Source organism: Pinus tabuliformis, chromosome 1_1 (assembly GCF_031772625.1).
Source record: "Pinus tabuliformis cultivar Carrire ecotype Pingquan chromosome 1_1, CPIR1, whole genome shotgun sequence".
Taxonomy (NCBI): Eukaryota; Viridiplantae; Streptophyta; class Pinopsida; order Pinales; family Pinaceae; genus Pinus; species Pinus tabuliformis.
The window spans coordinates 774,166,799-774,185,037 of NC_142297.1; the positions used below are offsets into that span (position 1 = coordinate 774,166,799).

The following is an 18,239-nucleotide window of genomic DNA, read 5'->3' on the forward strand; positions in this document are numbered from 1 at the left end:
AATAAACAAGGTCATCAACATGACTAGATAAAGCAAACAAAGAATTTGTACCTTCATTTGTTGCTTCTTGTGGTGTGCTTGGAGAAGCACATTCATTTCTCCTCAAGGGTGCGACTTGCTGCCCTTGTGTTGGTGCTGCTGTTTGGGGATGTACTTCAGCCATCTCCTCATCACCTTCACCACGAGACAAACAGTTTTTATCATTCATTGTTTTCTCTAAGCTTTTATCACAAGCTTCCTCCTCAATGAACTGTGGTTTTACTGTCTTTACTTTCTCCATGCCTTGATAGGCTGTCTTGAGAGTTTGCCATGCTTCTTTGGATGTCTTAGCTGCTGCTATCCGTGGAAAAACACTTTCATTCACTGCTCGATACAAGAAGTAGAGGGCCAAAGCATCCTTCTTCTTATAGTTCTTCAATAGCTCATTTTCTGTTTCATCTTCATTTGCTGGTTTTTCAAAACCATCTTCAACAAATTCCCATAAATCTTCTGAGAAAAGAAAAGCTCTCATAACTATTGCCCAATAGTCATAATTTTTCTCATTTAATAGTGGGAGATGAGTATTAAACATACCCACGCTAGTGCTGACGCTAGCCATTCCTTACACTAATTATGCTTCAAATACTTGACTGTATTTAAAAATCACTGTCTGTCTTCAACAGTAACACAGAAAAATCCTTGAGAAATACCTTAGATTCTTTCTTGGCTGAGTCTTCACGCTGCTGGAGAAGTTGTTGCTGCAAGAAATCTTTCCTTCAGCTTCTTTGACACTTCAAAGAGCCTGGACTAGCTCTGATACCATGTCGGGAATTTCTGGTTATTCCAAACAAAATACAGTGGAAAAATCCTCTGTTTCCACTGTTGAGAATTTTCTGATAAATTCCGAAACAACAAAAATATGAACAGAGAGCAATACTCTGTTTTCTGATAATTCAAAAACACAAGAACAGAGCATAAAATAATACTCTACTTTGCCTCAGGATCACAAACTGATCAAAATAATACTGTCTTTGACACAGAAAAATACTCTGTTTTTAACTCAGAAAAACAGAAAAATTCGTTTTCTGGAAACGGTGTTGCAGCAACACAGTTTTTTTTCAGTTGCTGTAACTTGTGTTGCAGCAACGCTGTTCGTGGTGTTGCAGCAACGTAAATTTTTGACGTCAAGTATTTTTTGAGTTACGGTGTAACAGCAACAGGCAAAAAGAAACTTCTATTTATGAACGACAAACTAACTGATAAAAATAAGTCTTCCTCACACAGAGGGATTTCACAACTGCTGTTACAAAACATCTTCCTCTTAACAGAGGGATTCACCAATCTATGCTAAAGAGCATCTTCCTCTCAACAGAGGGATTCACCGATCTATGCTGAAGAGCATCTTCCTCTTGAAAGAGGGATTCACCAAACTATGCTGAAAAGCATCTTCCTCTTGACAGAGGGATTACAACAGGAACGCTTCAGTTCCACAAAACAACTATCTCAGAAAATTTCAGCACTGCTGTGCAATACAAAAAAAACTCTCTTGTTCTACACTGCTGTGTGTTACAAAAGAACTTTCAATCTATCTATATTTTTCTACATTGCTGTGTCTGCATTTTATAGTGCGGGAAAGGGTCTTCACCGCTTTAACTTGCTGATAAAGTTTCTGCTGTTCATAATGAACATATCTGATCTTTTGCTGTATTTTTTTGAGTCGGTGGTGATGAAATCTATGGCTAGTAAATGCTGCTACGGCTCGAGAATGATTCTTTTCTCTTTCAGCCATTCTGCTCATTAATATGGTTGTTGAGAAGTAATGATGTGGTGCTGTATCTGATCTTCATCCTTCGGTAACTCAAAAATAATTAAAGAGTGAAAAGATGGTAATGGCGGTGACATAAAAGATCGGGAGAAAATGTGGGGCGCCGGATCACGACAAATGAATAAAGTAGCTGCTGTTGTTCTGTTCACTGCAGTTGAAATTATAATTTCAACAAGCTTGAGGTGTTGAAGGCTCGTTAAACCTGTCAAGTACTCTGGAAGGTGCTTCAATCTTTTGCAGCCAGTGAGTTCAATGCGTAACAGATTTGTCAAACACCCAATAGATTCTGGAAGTACCTCCAAACCTTCGCAGTTCTCGAGGGTGATTCTTTGGAGATTTGTTAAATCCCCCAAGGAGTTTGGAAGCCGCTTCAATCTGTTGCAGCCCGACAGATAGAGGTCTTGGAGATTTTCCAGATTCGCAAACGAATTTGGAAGAAGCTCCAAACTACTGCACCGGTGGAGGGAGATTAGTTGGAGATTTGTTAGATCTCCCAAGGATTTTGGAAGCCGCTTCAAACTGTGGCAGCCAGACAGGTGGATGACTTGGAGATTTGTTAAATCCGTGAAGGAATTTGGAAGCTTCTCCATCCTTTGGCAGCCAGAGAGAACGATGCTTTGGAGATTTGTTAAATTTCCAAATTCCTTCGGAAGAATCCTGAAGCGCCCATGAAGCTCTAGATATTTCAAGGAGCGGAGATGAAAGAATTCTTCTGGTAACGTTGGCAACGTTGATAGATCTGCCGGCTCTGGAGAACGAGTTGAATAATTAGAATTCCTGAGGACAATCTTTTCGAGGTGTGTCAGCTTCCCTATTGACTTTGGAAACTCTAAAAGTGGAGCATCAACATACAACTCGCGCAACTGTAGAGGTGCCTGCAATGTTTGACGTTTTAATCATAACATGAGAAAACAGAAGATACACAATTACTCTCATCTACTATTGTTGTATGTTCATCTACATCTACTCACCTGAGAATCACGACGCCATAATTTTTTTAGTTTCCACCCTTCCACTTCTAAACCTTTTAATTGGTCCATTGGAATCCAGGTAGGCAGCGAAGAGCAGGGACAGTTATTCCAGCGGAGCCATACGAGATTTGGTGACCGCACCCTTCTTATTATGCCTTCCACAAATTCCCCTTCACTTTCAAGAAGTTGCAATGTTCTCATTTTGATCGCCGGCTCACTTGAAATTTTGTTCAGCGGTATCTCTGATTTTGTGCGTAATAATGCCTCCTCTTCTGTTATTGTTTGATGATAGGCTCTCCACTGGGTAGGCATCCTAATTCCACGTACATCTGGTATTACCTGTTCGTTCGTTAAAAGACAGTATTACGACATAGTACCTGGCATAATTATTATTTATTTATTTGAATAAACAGAACTTGAAAGTTGTGGACATGGGTATGAAGTCTTAGATGATTAATGACTTACAGATGATAATGACTGCTCCTCGAAGAGATCATGGACGTCCTCAACGGAACGCCAAAGACGACGGGGCATTGATACTTCCTCAGCAATATTTCTTCCCATGTCGCGCACATGATCATGCATTCTCATCCTCTTCACTTTTACATCTACATGTGATGACATCAGCAACACAGTCTCCTCCTTTACCTCTACCTCTACAAGACATCTGTCTTCTAGAGTTTGAAGCCCCGCCAATCCGCCCCATATTGTTACCCACTTATCCCTCTCTTCTCCTATGCCAAAACAAGCAATATCTAAAAATATTTGCTGTTCCTTTTGATTCAATGAATTATAACTAATTTTAAGGCTTGCCAAGATCTTATCAGGCAATCTATGAAGTTCCTTCAATTTTTCTTCCCAATAATGCTGGTCTTGGCCACATAAAAGAGCACCAAAAACTTTCAGCGATAAAGGCAAACCGTCGCAGCTTTTTACAAACCCAACAACAAGGTTTTCAAACCCTGGTAGTGGATGTGGCCGAAAGAAAGCATGCGAACAGAAAAGCTCTTGAGAATGTGATTCATTGAGGCCCTTTAGGTGATAGATTGATGACTTTCCTATCCCTGCACTTCGAAGGACATGCTTGTCACGAGAAGTGACCAAAATCAAGCTCTTGGGATGAAGGACGCCCTTAATTGGCAAAAATGCATCCAATTGATCGGCATCATCTACATCGTCTATTACTATGAGAGCCTGACAAGATGAGAGACATGTTTGAAGTATTCCTATACCTTCTTCCCAATTATGAATTTCCTTAGTCATACCTTTCAAGTCTTTAATGAGCTGAGACTGCAGGGAAGGTAGCGACGCCCTAGACGCTTTTTCTCTGACATCAGCTAGAAAGGAGGAGCAGCCATAACCTGATCTCTTAGAGTTGAAGAATTCCTTGGCTAGCGTCGTTTTGCCAACTCCACCCACACCTGCAATCGCCACTACCTTAGACTCCATCGGTTGCTGCTCCTGCTGGGATGATACAGTCTTTTCAAAATCTTCAATTTTTTCTGTCAAACCAGTTGCATATTTGGCCACATGTAACGCTGGTTTTGGAACCTTTGTCAATACCCTTTCCACTACCTTCTCCAAGAGATCAGCCTCGTCCCTGAATATGGCATATTCAAAGGGTAAAATTACAAACAGTAACCTGCCTAATTTGTCATGTGGCTATCAGTCCATGAAAGAAAAACGAAGACAGGAATTGTAACAGTGTCGAAGATACTCACCCATTACACGCCTCCAACTCAAAGCCGCTGATATATGAAACCTGAGAAAGAGCCTCTCTCCAACCTTGAATTCTTAGGGAGTCGTATCGCCCCTTTTCTTCATGTTTGAGCAGGGCTTGAGCGTACGGTCCATCTTGAGCTGCGTCCGCCCACCGTAGATCGGAAGGTTTAATATTGTAAAATACAGGTAGAATGGTAGCCCCGCGCTTCTCTGAGTCTACCATCAGCCGAAGCTCATCCAGACACCATTTCGAATTCGCATAGTTTTCTGAGAAAATGGCAATCTGGACAGAGGCCACTTGGATAGCCTCTTCGATTTGAGAAAGAATTCTTTTTCCAGCCTCTAACTCTGGCCGGTCAAGAAACACTCGCAATCCATGGGAATTAGTAAGGCGCCGGTAGAGATATCCTGCGAAGGTTTTCTTGACATCGCAGCCGCGGTGATTTATAAATATATGGAAGTAGTTGGGCGCAGAATAGGGCGCGGATGAATTAGATGCAGAAGTGGAGGCGGTTGTGTTGTGTGCCATTGGAAAAAGAAGAAGAATAGAGGTAAGTAATGATAATAAGCAACCAGATGATGCGCGGGCAGGCAGATCGATAGGAAGTTTGAAGCAGGAGTAATAGTAACAATGAAGCAGATGATGCGCAGGCAGGCAGAGCGATGGGAAGTTTGAAGCACCAAAGTCTTTGAGATGGTAGAAAACAAAAGCAAGGGGTAGGTGTGGCTTTGGATCTTCTCGGACACACCGTGACCTGGAAACCACAAGTCCGTAATTTGCGCGTTGAACAGTGTTATGATGTGTCGGGCCGCGTTGTTGAGGGGCCCGCCCGTTTTTGTGATGTGACGTTGCACAATGTGTGATTCACTTGCCAAATGCCACGCCTGTGATCGAATACGAAGATCGTCTCGATTTTCCTTGGTTTTCTATGGCAATTCCTATTTCCACCCCCATAGCAAAGTTAATGCTATGGGGTACCTGTGTCAGAGCCCGGCGACAGCAATCGACGGCATCGATCATACCCCTCCGACCTGCCCGCAAAAAGCCCTCTCCGACCTGCCCGCCGCATTGGAGGGCGATGTGACATTCCAGGGCGATGTGACATTCCTATGGATGTTCATACATCCATAACATTGATATTTCGGCAACGACGTAGTTTCTGATAATGCTTCGACGTCCGCACCTTGTCGCCATTTCCGGCCTACTTTCTATCCAATCTCGTCCCGTCCTGTGTACGTCTAACGCCGGCAGCTGTAAACAGACTCAACCAATGCACCTGTAAGCGGTAAATTTAAAAAATTTCAACCTGCAGTTTACCGCTCAAAATTTCAAAATTTAAAATGTGCAATGGGCGGTCTCAATTTTGATATTTCTCCGCGCCCATTTGAATTTTGCTGCTGATGCCTCGACCAAAGCAAGTGGAGCTATCGATGTAACTGGAAGGGTCTTTCATCCTGGAATTCAAACGGATTACAATGACAGCATGTTCCTTCATCAAGGGGTCTTTCACGCGCTATGTGAGAATGGCCAATGCTGCAGGTGCAATTGTCGTTTCTATCAATTACAGGTTGCTATCAAACATAACCTCCGGCTGCCTGCCAATGATTACCCACTGTTAAATTATTTTGAGAAAATATTCCCGTGGAATCACAAAGGAAATCTTAAGGTAGATACTAGAATGGAGGATCCATATTATTGAAAGATAAGTTAATGGAATGGGTTCAACAAGTTGTAGCTTATGTTTGTTGCAGATATAACCTAAAGATAGCCAGAAATATATGAAACGAACGCCCAAACTTGGGAGCAAGAAACTTTGTTGAAGAAATAAAAAACTGCAATCCTGGCATATTTCAGAAGAGCGAAGAGGAAGGACGCTGAAGAAACTAAAAGACAGTGAGTGAATTAGACAAGAATTTTGTCCAGTTGATACATATCCATTTTACACAAGGAACATGGGGTCTCCATGATCAACGGTGGAGGTGAGACAAAGGCAGTGGTTTGGTTTCTATTTGGTTTATGGATTTGTGTATAAGTTCAATAAAACTTCACTTGACGGTGAAGTTGAGATATTCGGGCATTTAATCAATAAAATCTGTGCAATAAACATGATGCATTTTTGCGTGCATGTCTTGGAATATCATATGTTGCATGCCTGTACTTTATTTCATAGATTTATGGATTTGTGATTTGTGCATTTGCCCAATGGTTTGTCGGTGAGCGTGAATGTAAGACTTGCGCCATATTGTAATATGTTTCTGGATGATTTTGCCAATGGGTTGGAATATCATATTTGGCCTTGTTTGCGTGTCTTATTTTGTAAAACCATCAGGTAAAATTCAATAACAATTCAATTATTCTTATTTTATTATTAAGAAGTAATATACAATGGGAGATTATTCATATTTGACCATTTGAGATTATTCATATTTGACATTTTAGTGGCCAACGAAATGGAAGCTTTTATGGTTTTCCTTGCGGAGGAGAGGGAATTTCACAATTTTACTTATGGAAAACTTAATGGGTTAGTAAGAGGTTATATGGAAAGTTTAATGTTTAGTTAATGTTACTAGGAGGTTATATATCTAATTTCAAGGAAATTTGAAACAATGTTATATAAATATTTTTAATTTTAATAGTAAAAAGATAGAATTTTGTTTTTAAATTTAATTGTTATTTTAAGATTAAATTATTATTATAATAAAATAATAAGTTTTTTTATATTTAATTATTATGTAAAAAGTATGGAGTGAGCTTTTAGGTAAAAAAGTATTTGAGAAAACTCTATCTGTAAGAATATGTGTTTCTCTGTAGAAGATTAGTTGTTTAAATTTTCCATGAACTTTACCAATAAAATTCTTGTGTGGAGGGGATCCTTTTTCCTAAAAGCAAGAGACTATCACTCATGGATTTGGTAGTAGAAAAATTAATATTTGATTATGATGATTAATATCCATTGTGGTCAAACTCGTGTACTAAGGACATTATTTCAATTATTAGATTTTCTTTTGGAAATCAATTTGGTTTATTAGATTAAATGTTCAATTAGAATTTTTTAGAATTTTATTTTTATGTTGTTTAAATTCTCCATAAACTTTACGAATAAAATTCTTGTGTGGAGGGTATCCCTTTTCCTATAAGCAAGGGAGTCTCACTCATGAATTTGGTAGTAGAAAAATTTAATATTTGATTATGATGATTAATATCCATTGAGGTCAAACTCGTGCACTAAGGAAATTATTTCAATTATTATATTTTCTTTTGGAAATCAATTTGGTTTATTAGATTAAATGTTCAATTAGAATTTTTAGAATTTTATTTTTATGTTACAAAAATATTAAGGGTAGTGTTTCAAAATTCCCATAATTTTGTTGACTTAAAAGGTTAGGAGAATTGGCCATGTGACCAATCTTTTGAAAATGAGATATAACCTCTATATACTTAGGAGATTTGAAGAGAATTTGTTTATTTATCTTCAATCTTTTTTTGGTGAGAATTTGTTTTTCATTTTAAATCTTTTTAGTGTCACAAAAGCAACAAGCTCTTTCAAAATAATTTTGAGAAATGAGCAATACTCTATTTCACTTTAAAACTCATAAGAATTTTTTTATTTTTTATTTTTTACAAAAAAAATCATAGAAATATAATTATTTCTATAAATTTAAAAAAATATATAACTATTTATAATTTAATTAAAAAATTATTCATATACATTTACTTTAATCTTAGATTCATTAAAAATATAAAAATATCTCAAAAAACAAATTCAATTTGAAATCATTAGCAAACATGTTTATTTGTCTTATGGTTTATGAAATTAATGTTAAAATGTATTTGTATTAAAAATATATATTTATTTAATAAAAAAACATTATTGTTTATCATTTAAGAGTTGATATTATAAAATATTGGCGTGAAAAAGTTGTTTTAGGCGTAATCTAACGAGGCGGAGGAGTTGCCCGGGAAGTTAAGGAAATTCCAGTCATATTTAGAGAAAATCCGGCAAGGATTTTTGTAAATCCAAGTTATAGTTGTTAAACTTCAAAATTTTAGGTGTCCTGGACGTTTTTGATGGTGCTGAATCCATTTCCACAATCAAAAACATGATTCAAACACCACCTCTACAAGATTTTTTGAATTTTTTTGCTCGGATTTTGACCACATTTGGCCGTCCGGGCAATTCCTTCGCCTCGTTAGACGACTCCGTTGTTTTATTATGATTATGTGTTTTTTATAATTTAATATGAAATAGATGTGCAATTTCTTCCATGATCAACATGAAGTTGACACATGAGATTTAAAAGAATATTAATAAAACAACTCACTCCTTTGAGACCAAGGTAATAGAAAGTAGGTTAGATTGGGTTGATGAGAATGGGAGTGTAAGTCAAAGGGACATCCCTAGGACAGTCAAAGACAATACGCAAATCCATCAATCATGAGAGGAATAAGTTGGGAAGGCATAGAAAATCCTCCTTTGCAAATCTTGTAACACTAACAAGCTTGGATGAAATCACTGAACATCCTACTACAAAGTGTCATATTTATCATCTTTGTCCATCTTTAGATGGAAAAGTCAAAACGACAGTTAGTAGATGCCCAATCATGTTTCCAATGCCATAGGTAAGGCTAGAATTTGGACAAATTCGCAAGCACTTTTGGAAGCTTTCAACACAACATTGATTTTCGCACAAGTATTTGCACTTCAAATTTGCACACTTTATGGATACATGAGAGGATGACCTTGGAAAAAAGACGACGTTGTTTTCAGGGTATCAGTTAAATGTATAATTTTTGGTACAGGGTACCCACAACACATCATTATTCGTGTGCATGGTGAGCAATACATCGTGTGCAAGAGTACCCACCAATGATTTGATGTGATACTTGATGAAGTGGTTGGAATACATTCAATTATTTTTATTATTAATATTTTTTTATCATTGAGATTCACCCCTATTTTAATATGAATATTTTTCAATTCACCCTCATTTTAATATGGAGATTTTTTACTTATCAATAGGAATCTTTATAATACCATGATTCAATACCATAAATCCATTTTAACTCTGGATCTAGTAAGCATCGATCAATTCTCTCAAAATGCAAACCTCTTTTTATGTGCAAAACATGAAAATAAGTTCACATGTCGAGATTTCATTCCTCTTAACTCTTGGTAGATATGGAGAATTTATGTTGATAAAATGTTTTAATTATAAGACTTTTTATTTTATTTTATATATAGAATGTTGGCATTCAAATATTTTATTTATGATTCACAATTTTCACATTAAAATGTTAATACATGCTCGTGCATATTCGGAAGTAGAAACCATCTCTCTATATATATGAAAATAAATATAAATGTTACATGTCAAACTCCATATTAAACATTGAACAATTACAAATATCCCTCATACCTTAAATGAGGAAGAAACTTCTAACTTCATCTTCCTCTATGTGATGGACACCAAAATAAACTTCTAACTACTGCAAGTGGTGATTTAATTTCAAAGGCATCAATCTCACCTTGATATGTCTTGATGCCCTTCACTTCCATCTTGAACAAGGAACGTGAATGGTTCGTGGCACTTGAACTAGGTTGTTATAGTTAAGGTTCTTTCCTAGGGTCCTTCTCTAGTTCTTCTTGATCCCGTGATGTTCCCTCTATGTTGTAGCGGCTACAACCATCCTCAAAAATTTTGCCTTGGCTTCGTTTTGGAGCATCCCTACCAACCATCCTTAGCAACATGTCTTGCACTACCCAAGTACTTATGCTTTCAGTTGAGTTTCTTTGGCTTATCGTCTTGTGTTCGCTAACTTGTTTGCCTTTCCCCCGCAAACTAACTTCTCGTGACTTGGTCTTCGACCGGTTCTTGTGCTAACATGGAGAATTGTGCAGAACTGGAGGGAAACCAACCTTGCTCTCTAGAATTTCACAGTGCATCATGGCAGCTAGCTACTCTCCAAAATTGTGCAGAGCATATGACTGCCTTCCCCATGAAAATTGCGCAGAGCATGCGACCGCCTTCCCCAAGAAAATTGCACAAAGCAGCCCATCATTGGGCTTGCTCTCAGAATTTGCGCAGTTCTGGCTGGCAGCCTTGGCTTTAGTCTAGAAATTGCGTAGAGCTTAAGGGGAAGCTAGAGCCACTCTGCCTAGAAACTGCGTAGAATTCATCCCAAGACTTGTTATCTGTTGCATGTGCTCACAAGTTGACTGGTTCCCTCTAGGACTGTGCAATCTTGCCTTGCATGCATGGGCGACTTTTTCCTCAAAAAGTAAAAGGAAAAAAGAAAAAAGAAAAAAACATCCCTAGATTTTAGGGATCTATTTTTAGCAACTGGGGGTTACATGCAAAAGCCTTTTTAGAAACCTCTTGCCAAGTGTCACTTTTTCCTAGAATTGTGGCATACACGTCATAAGCCTCGATCTTGTCAAAAGTATTTATTCGATGCTTCAGAGCTCATTCTTCACTTCGATCTTGGAGCTATGACATTCCCAACGCATCTAGAAACCTTCGGCACACTCGTTGTAGCTTTTCTAGGAAAGTCTGCTTTTCATGTCCTTTGCTTCTTTTATATCACTTTTTGTATTTCACTTTGTGTGAGTGTTGTTTGCTTGGTTTTATTGAACGCTTGCTTTAGTTTTAATGCATGTTATCTTGTAGGAGCATCCTTTCAAGTTTTGCATTGTATTTCCTTGTTGTCGCATGCAGGTCATTTTCTCATGTGTCCATAAAGTGTGCAGATTCAAAGTGCAAAGACTTGTGCCAGTATCAAGGTTGTGTCAAAAGCTTCAATAAGTGTTTACGGATTTGCCAAATTTTAGCCTTACCTATGGGATTGGAAACACAATTAGGCATCTACTAAGTATCACCTTGACTTCTCCATCTCAATAGGATGAAGATGAGAAATACGACAATTTGTAGTAGGATGTTCAATGATTTCATCCAAGCCTGTCGATGTGACAGGATTTGCAAAGGAGGATTTTCTATGCCTTAACTTAGTCCTCTCATTGGTGATGAATTTACATATTGCCTTTGACTATCTAAACAAAAACAATAAGATAGTGCTTGGTAACAAGGCGGATCCTAGGGATTTCTCTTTGACTTAAACGCCCCTTCTCATCAACCCAATAGGTTTCCCCACCTTGCAGCTGATTTCAAAAATTATCATTTGCCTTGATGACTTCCTCATGTTGTATCTTTAGATCAATGATTTTCATGTCATTACTCTTATGGCTACTCTCACTATCTTCTTGAGCTAAAATTGGATCCTCTACTGCTATGAATGTGGAGTCCTTTTTATCATTCTCTTTCTCTTCAATAATGCAATGGGGTTTTCCAAAAATTTATAAATCATGAACCCTTTCTCTTCCATAAAAACTATGTAGCTTGTCTGTCCATGATTTCTTTTGTAGTCACACAATGTCTCACTTTAGCGACATCATGATATGATAGTCCTTTTAATATTATATTCTTGTCTTCCTCATTAAATTCATCCTACATACCATATTCAAATGAGAGAGAAAATATTCACATCAAGAGTTAAAAGATAAGCTTCAAATTTCATCTTCCAAAGCATATAATTTGGTCGATGTGTTAGTGTCCTATTTTAAAGTAATCAAAGTAAAGCTTTGTATTTTATATTATTTTGGTCAATTTGTAAAGTGCTACTATGATCCGATAGAGATCAAGACTTAGTGTCAATAGGGTATACTAAATTTTGATTGGTAAATAAATTCAAGTTATCAAAATTTTAAAAGGATTTAGGTTTAATAAGTCTAGGGTAATGCATAATCCAAGCCATGAGTGAAATTTAGTTGTGGGTCATTATTCTCTCAGCATTCAAGAAAATTAGTGGTGTATTTTTTAGTTAGTTTCTAGGTCAAATTAAAGATTTCAATCATAATATTACCATTGTAACTTAATGTTGTGCTTTCCTTTTTTGTTGTGCATCTTTTTTTTTCTATGCTTCAACATTCCAAATTTGAAAAAGAAATCATTTCAATTAAAGGATAGCTTCTTGGCTTCAAAAAAAGTGAGAACTAGTTGAAGGAAATTTTCAGTGTGTTGTCGAAGTAGGGGAGGCTAACTATGATGACATTCTTCCCATGTTTTGTTGAACAGGCCAGCAAACCCAATGTTTGTTCCTTGATTCTAAGCATTGGGATTGCCTAGAATAAGCTAAGGGGAAAACAGAGTGATTAGGGGGCTAAGGGGGAAACAGAGTGATTGGAAGTTATTAAGACATTATGGGGTAATGAGTTCGACAACTTAACAAATTCTTTGAAGGAAGAAATAAAAAAATGGTTAGTTACATATAATAATGAGAATGAAGACCAACTATCAGTCATCAATCAATTATGTTCAAATACAAAAGAAACATATGAGCATACTTTTGCATTAGATGTAAGACACGACATAATCGTCCTTCCTATGGATTATATTAAAGAATGGCTTAGAAAATATTTAAATGAAATTGTTAATCCTGAATAACTTCCCCATTGGTTAGATTAACAAATATGCAAAGACTAATGTATACTCCAACATTTGATGCTATAAGGGATAGATAATTCATTAAGTCGGTCATCCTTCTGCAATTTTGTGAGTGTTCTATATTTTATTTGAAGCAATTCCCATTTATTTCTCCCTAGTCTTAAATCATCCAACTTTGTAAAGTTTGTTATACATTTGTAATTCTGTCTGCATTCCTTTTGCTTTCTTCTAGCTTAATATATACCATTTATTATTCCTCAAGAGTCCCATTCGAGTTCCATTCTAGTCCCTTAAGGATGAATGCATTCAATTTACATTTAAGTATTAGGAATTTTGTAGAGTACTTTACACACCTGCTCTATTTGAACTTAAAGTTTGTAATGTCTTTTTGACTCTTATAGAGAGCTATTTCCAAGAGCGCATGGAATTTGTGGTTTCGTATACTTTTAATTAAGTATTGAAATCTCATGAATGTTCTCCTATGATTGTTTATGATATTGAATGAAATCATTTTAGAGCTCTTTAAAATATTTGGACCATTTCTTTATTTTTTGTCTATGTATTTGTTTCAAATGTGTCTTCCTCATGATATGTGAATGGATATGTACCATGGAATGAATCAATGAGATAATATTTACTTCTTTTATTTTTCTTTATTTTCTTTAAAATCACCTGGTCCACTCAAAGGTGAATATGTTGAATGTTTAATTCCACATTTTTGAGTTAATCAGAAAATGTGAGTGTGTGAAAGAGGAGTATCACCTCTATAAAAACACCATAGAATATATAAAAGTCCCTAGGATGTTGACTTTTATCGTTGACGGGAAACGAGATCAACAACATTGTGTCTTTTGATATGAGGCTTATAGGTATTCTTCAAACAAGTTTTCATAATTTTGTGAAAGAGCCAAATCCTAGTGAGTTGCCCAATAAGTCTATGATCAACAAGGGCCAAGATTTTGTATCTTCACATGGTAGGATATGTGGGCATATACGGAATGTGGGCATATACGGAAGATGTAGGCATATACGGAAACTGGGCATATACGGAAGATGTGTGCATATACGGAAACTGGGCATATAGGGAAGATGTGCGCATATACGGAAGATGTAGGCATATACGGAAACTGGGCATATACGGAAGATGTGCGCATATACGGAAAATGTGGGCATATACGGAAACTGGGCATATACGGAAACTGGGCATATACGGAAGATGTGCGCATATGCCCAAACTGGGCATATACGGAAGATGTGGGCATATACGGAAGATGTGGGCATATACGGAAACTGGGCATATACGGAAGATGTAGGCATATACGGAAACTGGGCATATACGGAAGATGTGCGCATATACGGAAGATGTGGGCATATACGGAAACTGGGCATATACGGAAGATGTGGGCATATACGGAAGATGTGGGCATATACGGAAACTGGGCATATACGGAAGATGTGGGCATATACGGAAACTGGGCATATACGGAAGATGTGGGCATATACGGAAACTGGGCATATACGGAAGATGTAGGCATATACGGAAACTGGGCATATACGGAAGATGTGGGCATATACGGAAGATGTAGGCATATACGGAAACTGGGCATATACGGAAGATGTGGGCATATACGGAAGATGTAGGCATATACGGAAACTGGGCATATACGGAAGATGTGCGCATATGCGGAAGATGTGGGCATATACGGAAACTGGGCATATACGGAAGATGTGGGCATATACGGAAACTGGGCATATACGGAAGATGTGGGCATATACGGAAACTGGGCATATACGGAAGATGTGGGCATATACGGAAACTGGGCATATACGGAAGATATGCGCATATACGGAAGATGTGGGCATATACGGAAACTGGGCATATACGGAAGATGTGAGCATATACGGAAACTGGGCATATACGGAAGATGTAGGCATATACGGAAGATGTAGGCATATACGGAAACTGGGCATATACGGAAGATGTGGGCATATACGGAAGATGTAGGCATATACGGAAACTGGGCATATACGGAAGATGTGTGCATATACGGAAACTGGGCATATAGGGAAGATGTGCGCATATACGGAAGATGTAGGCATATACGGAAACTGGGCATATACGGAAGATGTGCGCATATACGGAAAATGTGGGCATATACGGAAACTGGGCATATAAGGAAACTGGGCATATACGGAAGATGTGCGCATATGCCCAAACTGGGCATATACGGAAGATGTGCGCATATACGGAAGATGTGGGCATATACGGAAACTGGGCATATACGGAAGATGTGGGCATATACGGAAACTGGGCATATACGGAAGATGTGGGCATATACGGAAGATGTGGGCATATACGGAAACTGGGCATATACGGAAGATGTGGGCATATACGGAAACTGGGCATATACGGAAGATGTGCGCATATACGGAAGATGTGGGCATATACGGAAACTGGGCATATACGGAAGATGTGGGCATATACGGAAACTAGGCATATACGGAAGATGTAGGCCTATACGGAAACTGGGCATATACGGAAGATGTGGGCATATACGGAAGATGTAGGCATATACGGAAGATGTAGGCATATACGGAAACTGGGCATATACGGAAGATGTGGGCATATACGGAAGATGTAGGCATATACGGAAACTGGGCATATACGGAAGATGTGTGCATATACGGAAACTGGGCATATAGGGAAGATGTGCGCATATACGGAAGATGTAGGCATATACGGAAACTGGGCATATACGGAAGATGTGCGCATATACGGAAAATGTGGGCATATACGGAAACTGGGCATATACGGAAACTGGGCATATACGGAAGATGTGCGCATATGCCCAAACTGGGCATATACGGAAGATGTGCGCATATACGGAAGATGTGGGCATATACGGAAACTGGGCATATACGGAAGATGTGGGCATATACGGAAACTGGGCATATACGGAAGATGTGGGCATATACGGAAACTGGGCATATACGAAAGATGTAGGCATATACGGAAACTGGGCATATACGGAAGATGTGGGCATATACGGAAGATGTAGGCATATACGGAAACTGGGCATATACGGAAGATGTGTGCATATACGGAAACTGGGCATATAGGGAAGATGTGCGCATATACGGAAGATGTAGGCATATACAGAAACTGGGCATATACGGAAGATGTGCGCATATGCGGAAGATGTGGGCATATACGGAAACTGGGCATATACGGAAGATGTGGGCATATACGGAAACTGGGCATATACGGAAGATGTAGGCATATACGGAAACTGGGCATATACGGAAGATGTGCGCATATACTGAAGATGTGGGCATATACGGAAACTGGGCATATACGGAAGATGTGGGCATATACGGAAGATGTGGGCATATACGGAAGATGTAGGCATATACGGAAACTGGGCATATACGGAAGATGTGGGCATATACGGAAACTGGGCATATACGGAAGATGTGCGCATATACGGAAGATGTGGGCATATACGGAAACTGGGCATATACGGAAGATGTGGGCATATACGGAAACTGGGCATATACGGAAGATGTGCGCATATACGGAAAATGTGGGCATATACGGAAACTGGGCATATACGGAAACTGGGCATATACGGAAGATGTGTGCATATGCCCAAACTGGGCATATACGGAAGATGTGCGCATATACGGAAGATGTGGGCATATACGGAAACTGGGCATATACGGAAGATGTGGGCATATACGGAAACTGGGCATATACGGAAGATGTAGGCATATACGGAAACTGGGCATATACGGAAGATGTGCGCATATACGGAAGATGTGGGCATATACGGAAACTGGGCATATACGGAAGATGTGGGCATATACGGAAACTGGGCATATACGGAAGATGTGTGCATATACGGAAACTACTGGAATTTTTCTCATATTTCACTTCTATCTGTTGAATGATGTCTAGTATTTGTCTATTTTGGAAAAGAGAGTGGCTATTGAGTGATGTTTTCATTGATAGGAGAGGGTTGAAAATGACCTGCATAGGGATCATAGAAGCGTTTAAATATGGAAATAATTGTGCTTTTTCCAAATCCGTTATGACCAACAGGTGTTATTGTCTTGCCAGCATGAATAGAAAGGTAAAAATATTGAAAGACAATTTGTTTTCGAGATGGATATCTAAACCAAATATTCTGTAGTTCAATGTGCCCCTCTACTTGTAATAAAGTCTCGCTTTCAGGAAGATTGTGATTTATATTTTGATTTTGTTCTATCATGATTAGAATGCTATATGCAGTTGTGATTAACTAAGTGCAAGTGTAATCACATCACACAAAATGCAATACGTTTTTTCATTTTTTCCTTTTAATTAAAATTATATAGCAAACTATAGGATTGTAATGTTGAATTTACATGTTATACACATTTTTTTTGTAAGCATTTCAAGATGGTGTACAATTACACTGTCTAGATTTGTCCCCATTTTCCCCATCCTAGGACGAGATGATTTCCTTATCTCATACTGTCACAGTTTGGGCCTTGAAGTTGAAATAGGCAAACAAAGCATGGGTTTGTTAGCAAATCAATAATGAAATGACACATTATACATGGTATCCAGGGTTTGTTAACAAATCAATAATGAAAAGACATGTTACCCATTATTTGTAGATGGATAGGTGGTCTCATTTAGATTGAGGTATTATCTAAGGATCTATCCATATGTATGAATTGTTTGAATCAATTCATCAATCTTGTCTCCATGAATCTATAAATTGTGCTCTTTCCAAATCCGTTATGACCAACAGGTGTTATTGTCTTGCCATCATGAATAGAAAGGTAAAAATATTGAAAGACAATTTGTTTTCGAGATGGATATCTAAACCAAATATTCTGTAGTTCAATGTGCCCCTCTACTTGTAATAAAGTCAAAATTGAATATTTGACTCAAGCAATGAAGACATTAGAAATTGCATTTTTCATTAAATAAATATGATATAATTTTAATATATTGAGAAAAAGTTTTTAAATTTTATTTCTAAAAATTATTTAAATAATCATAAAAATGAATATTTAATTTAAGCAATAAATACATTAGAAGTTACATTTTTTTTTAAATAAATATGATATAACTATGATACAGTGAAATGAAATAATTACATGTCATTCAACATTTCATTAATATTTTCCGAAATTTTTAAAACTTTTTATTAATAAGATTCATTATTAATATTAAATAGTTCTCTTTACCT

At 37.7% G+C, this 18,239-nt stretch overlaps 1 protein-coding gene across 1 annotated transcript in view; it reads right to left on the reverse strand.

Moving 5' to 3' along the window:
• Positions 1-5,231, reverse strand: part of LOC149216290 (uncharacterized) — a 270,524-nt gene extending 265,293 nt beyond the window's left edge. The window contains exons 1-2 of the mRNA XM_089392766.1: positions 4,497-5,231; positions 3,316-4,375 (exon numbers count right to left, since the gene is read on the reverse strand). Coding sequence (XP_089248892.1) covers positions 3,316-4,375; positions 4,497-5,026 — 1,590 coding nt within the window. The 5' untranslated portion in view covers positions 5,027-5,231. The remainder of the gene's footprint in view (positions 1-3,315; positions 4,376-4,496) is intronic.
• Between the last annotated feature and the right edge of the window lie 13,008 nt (positions 5,232-18,239).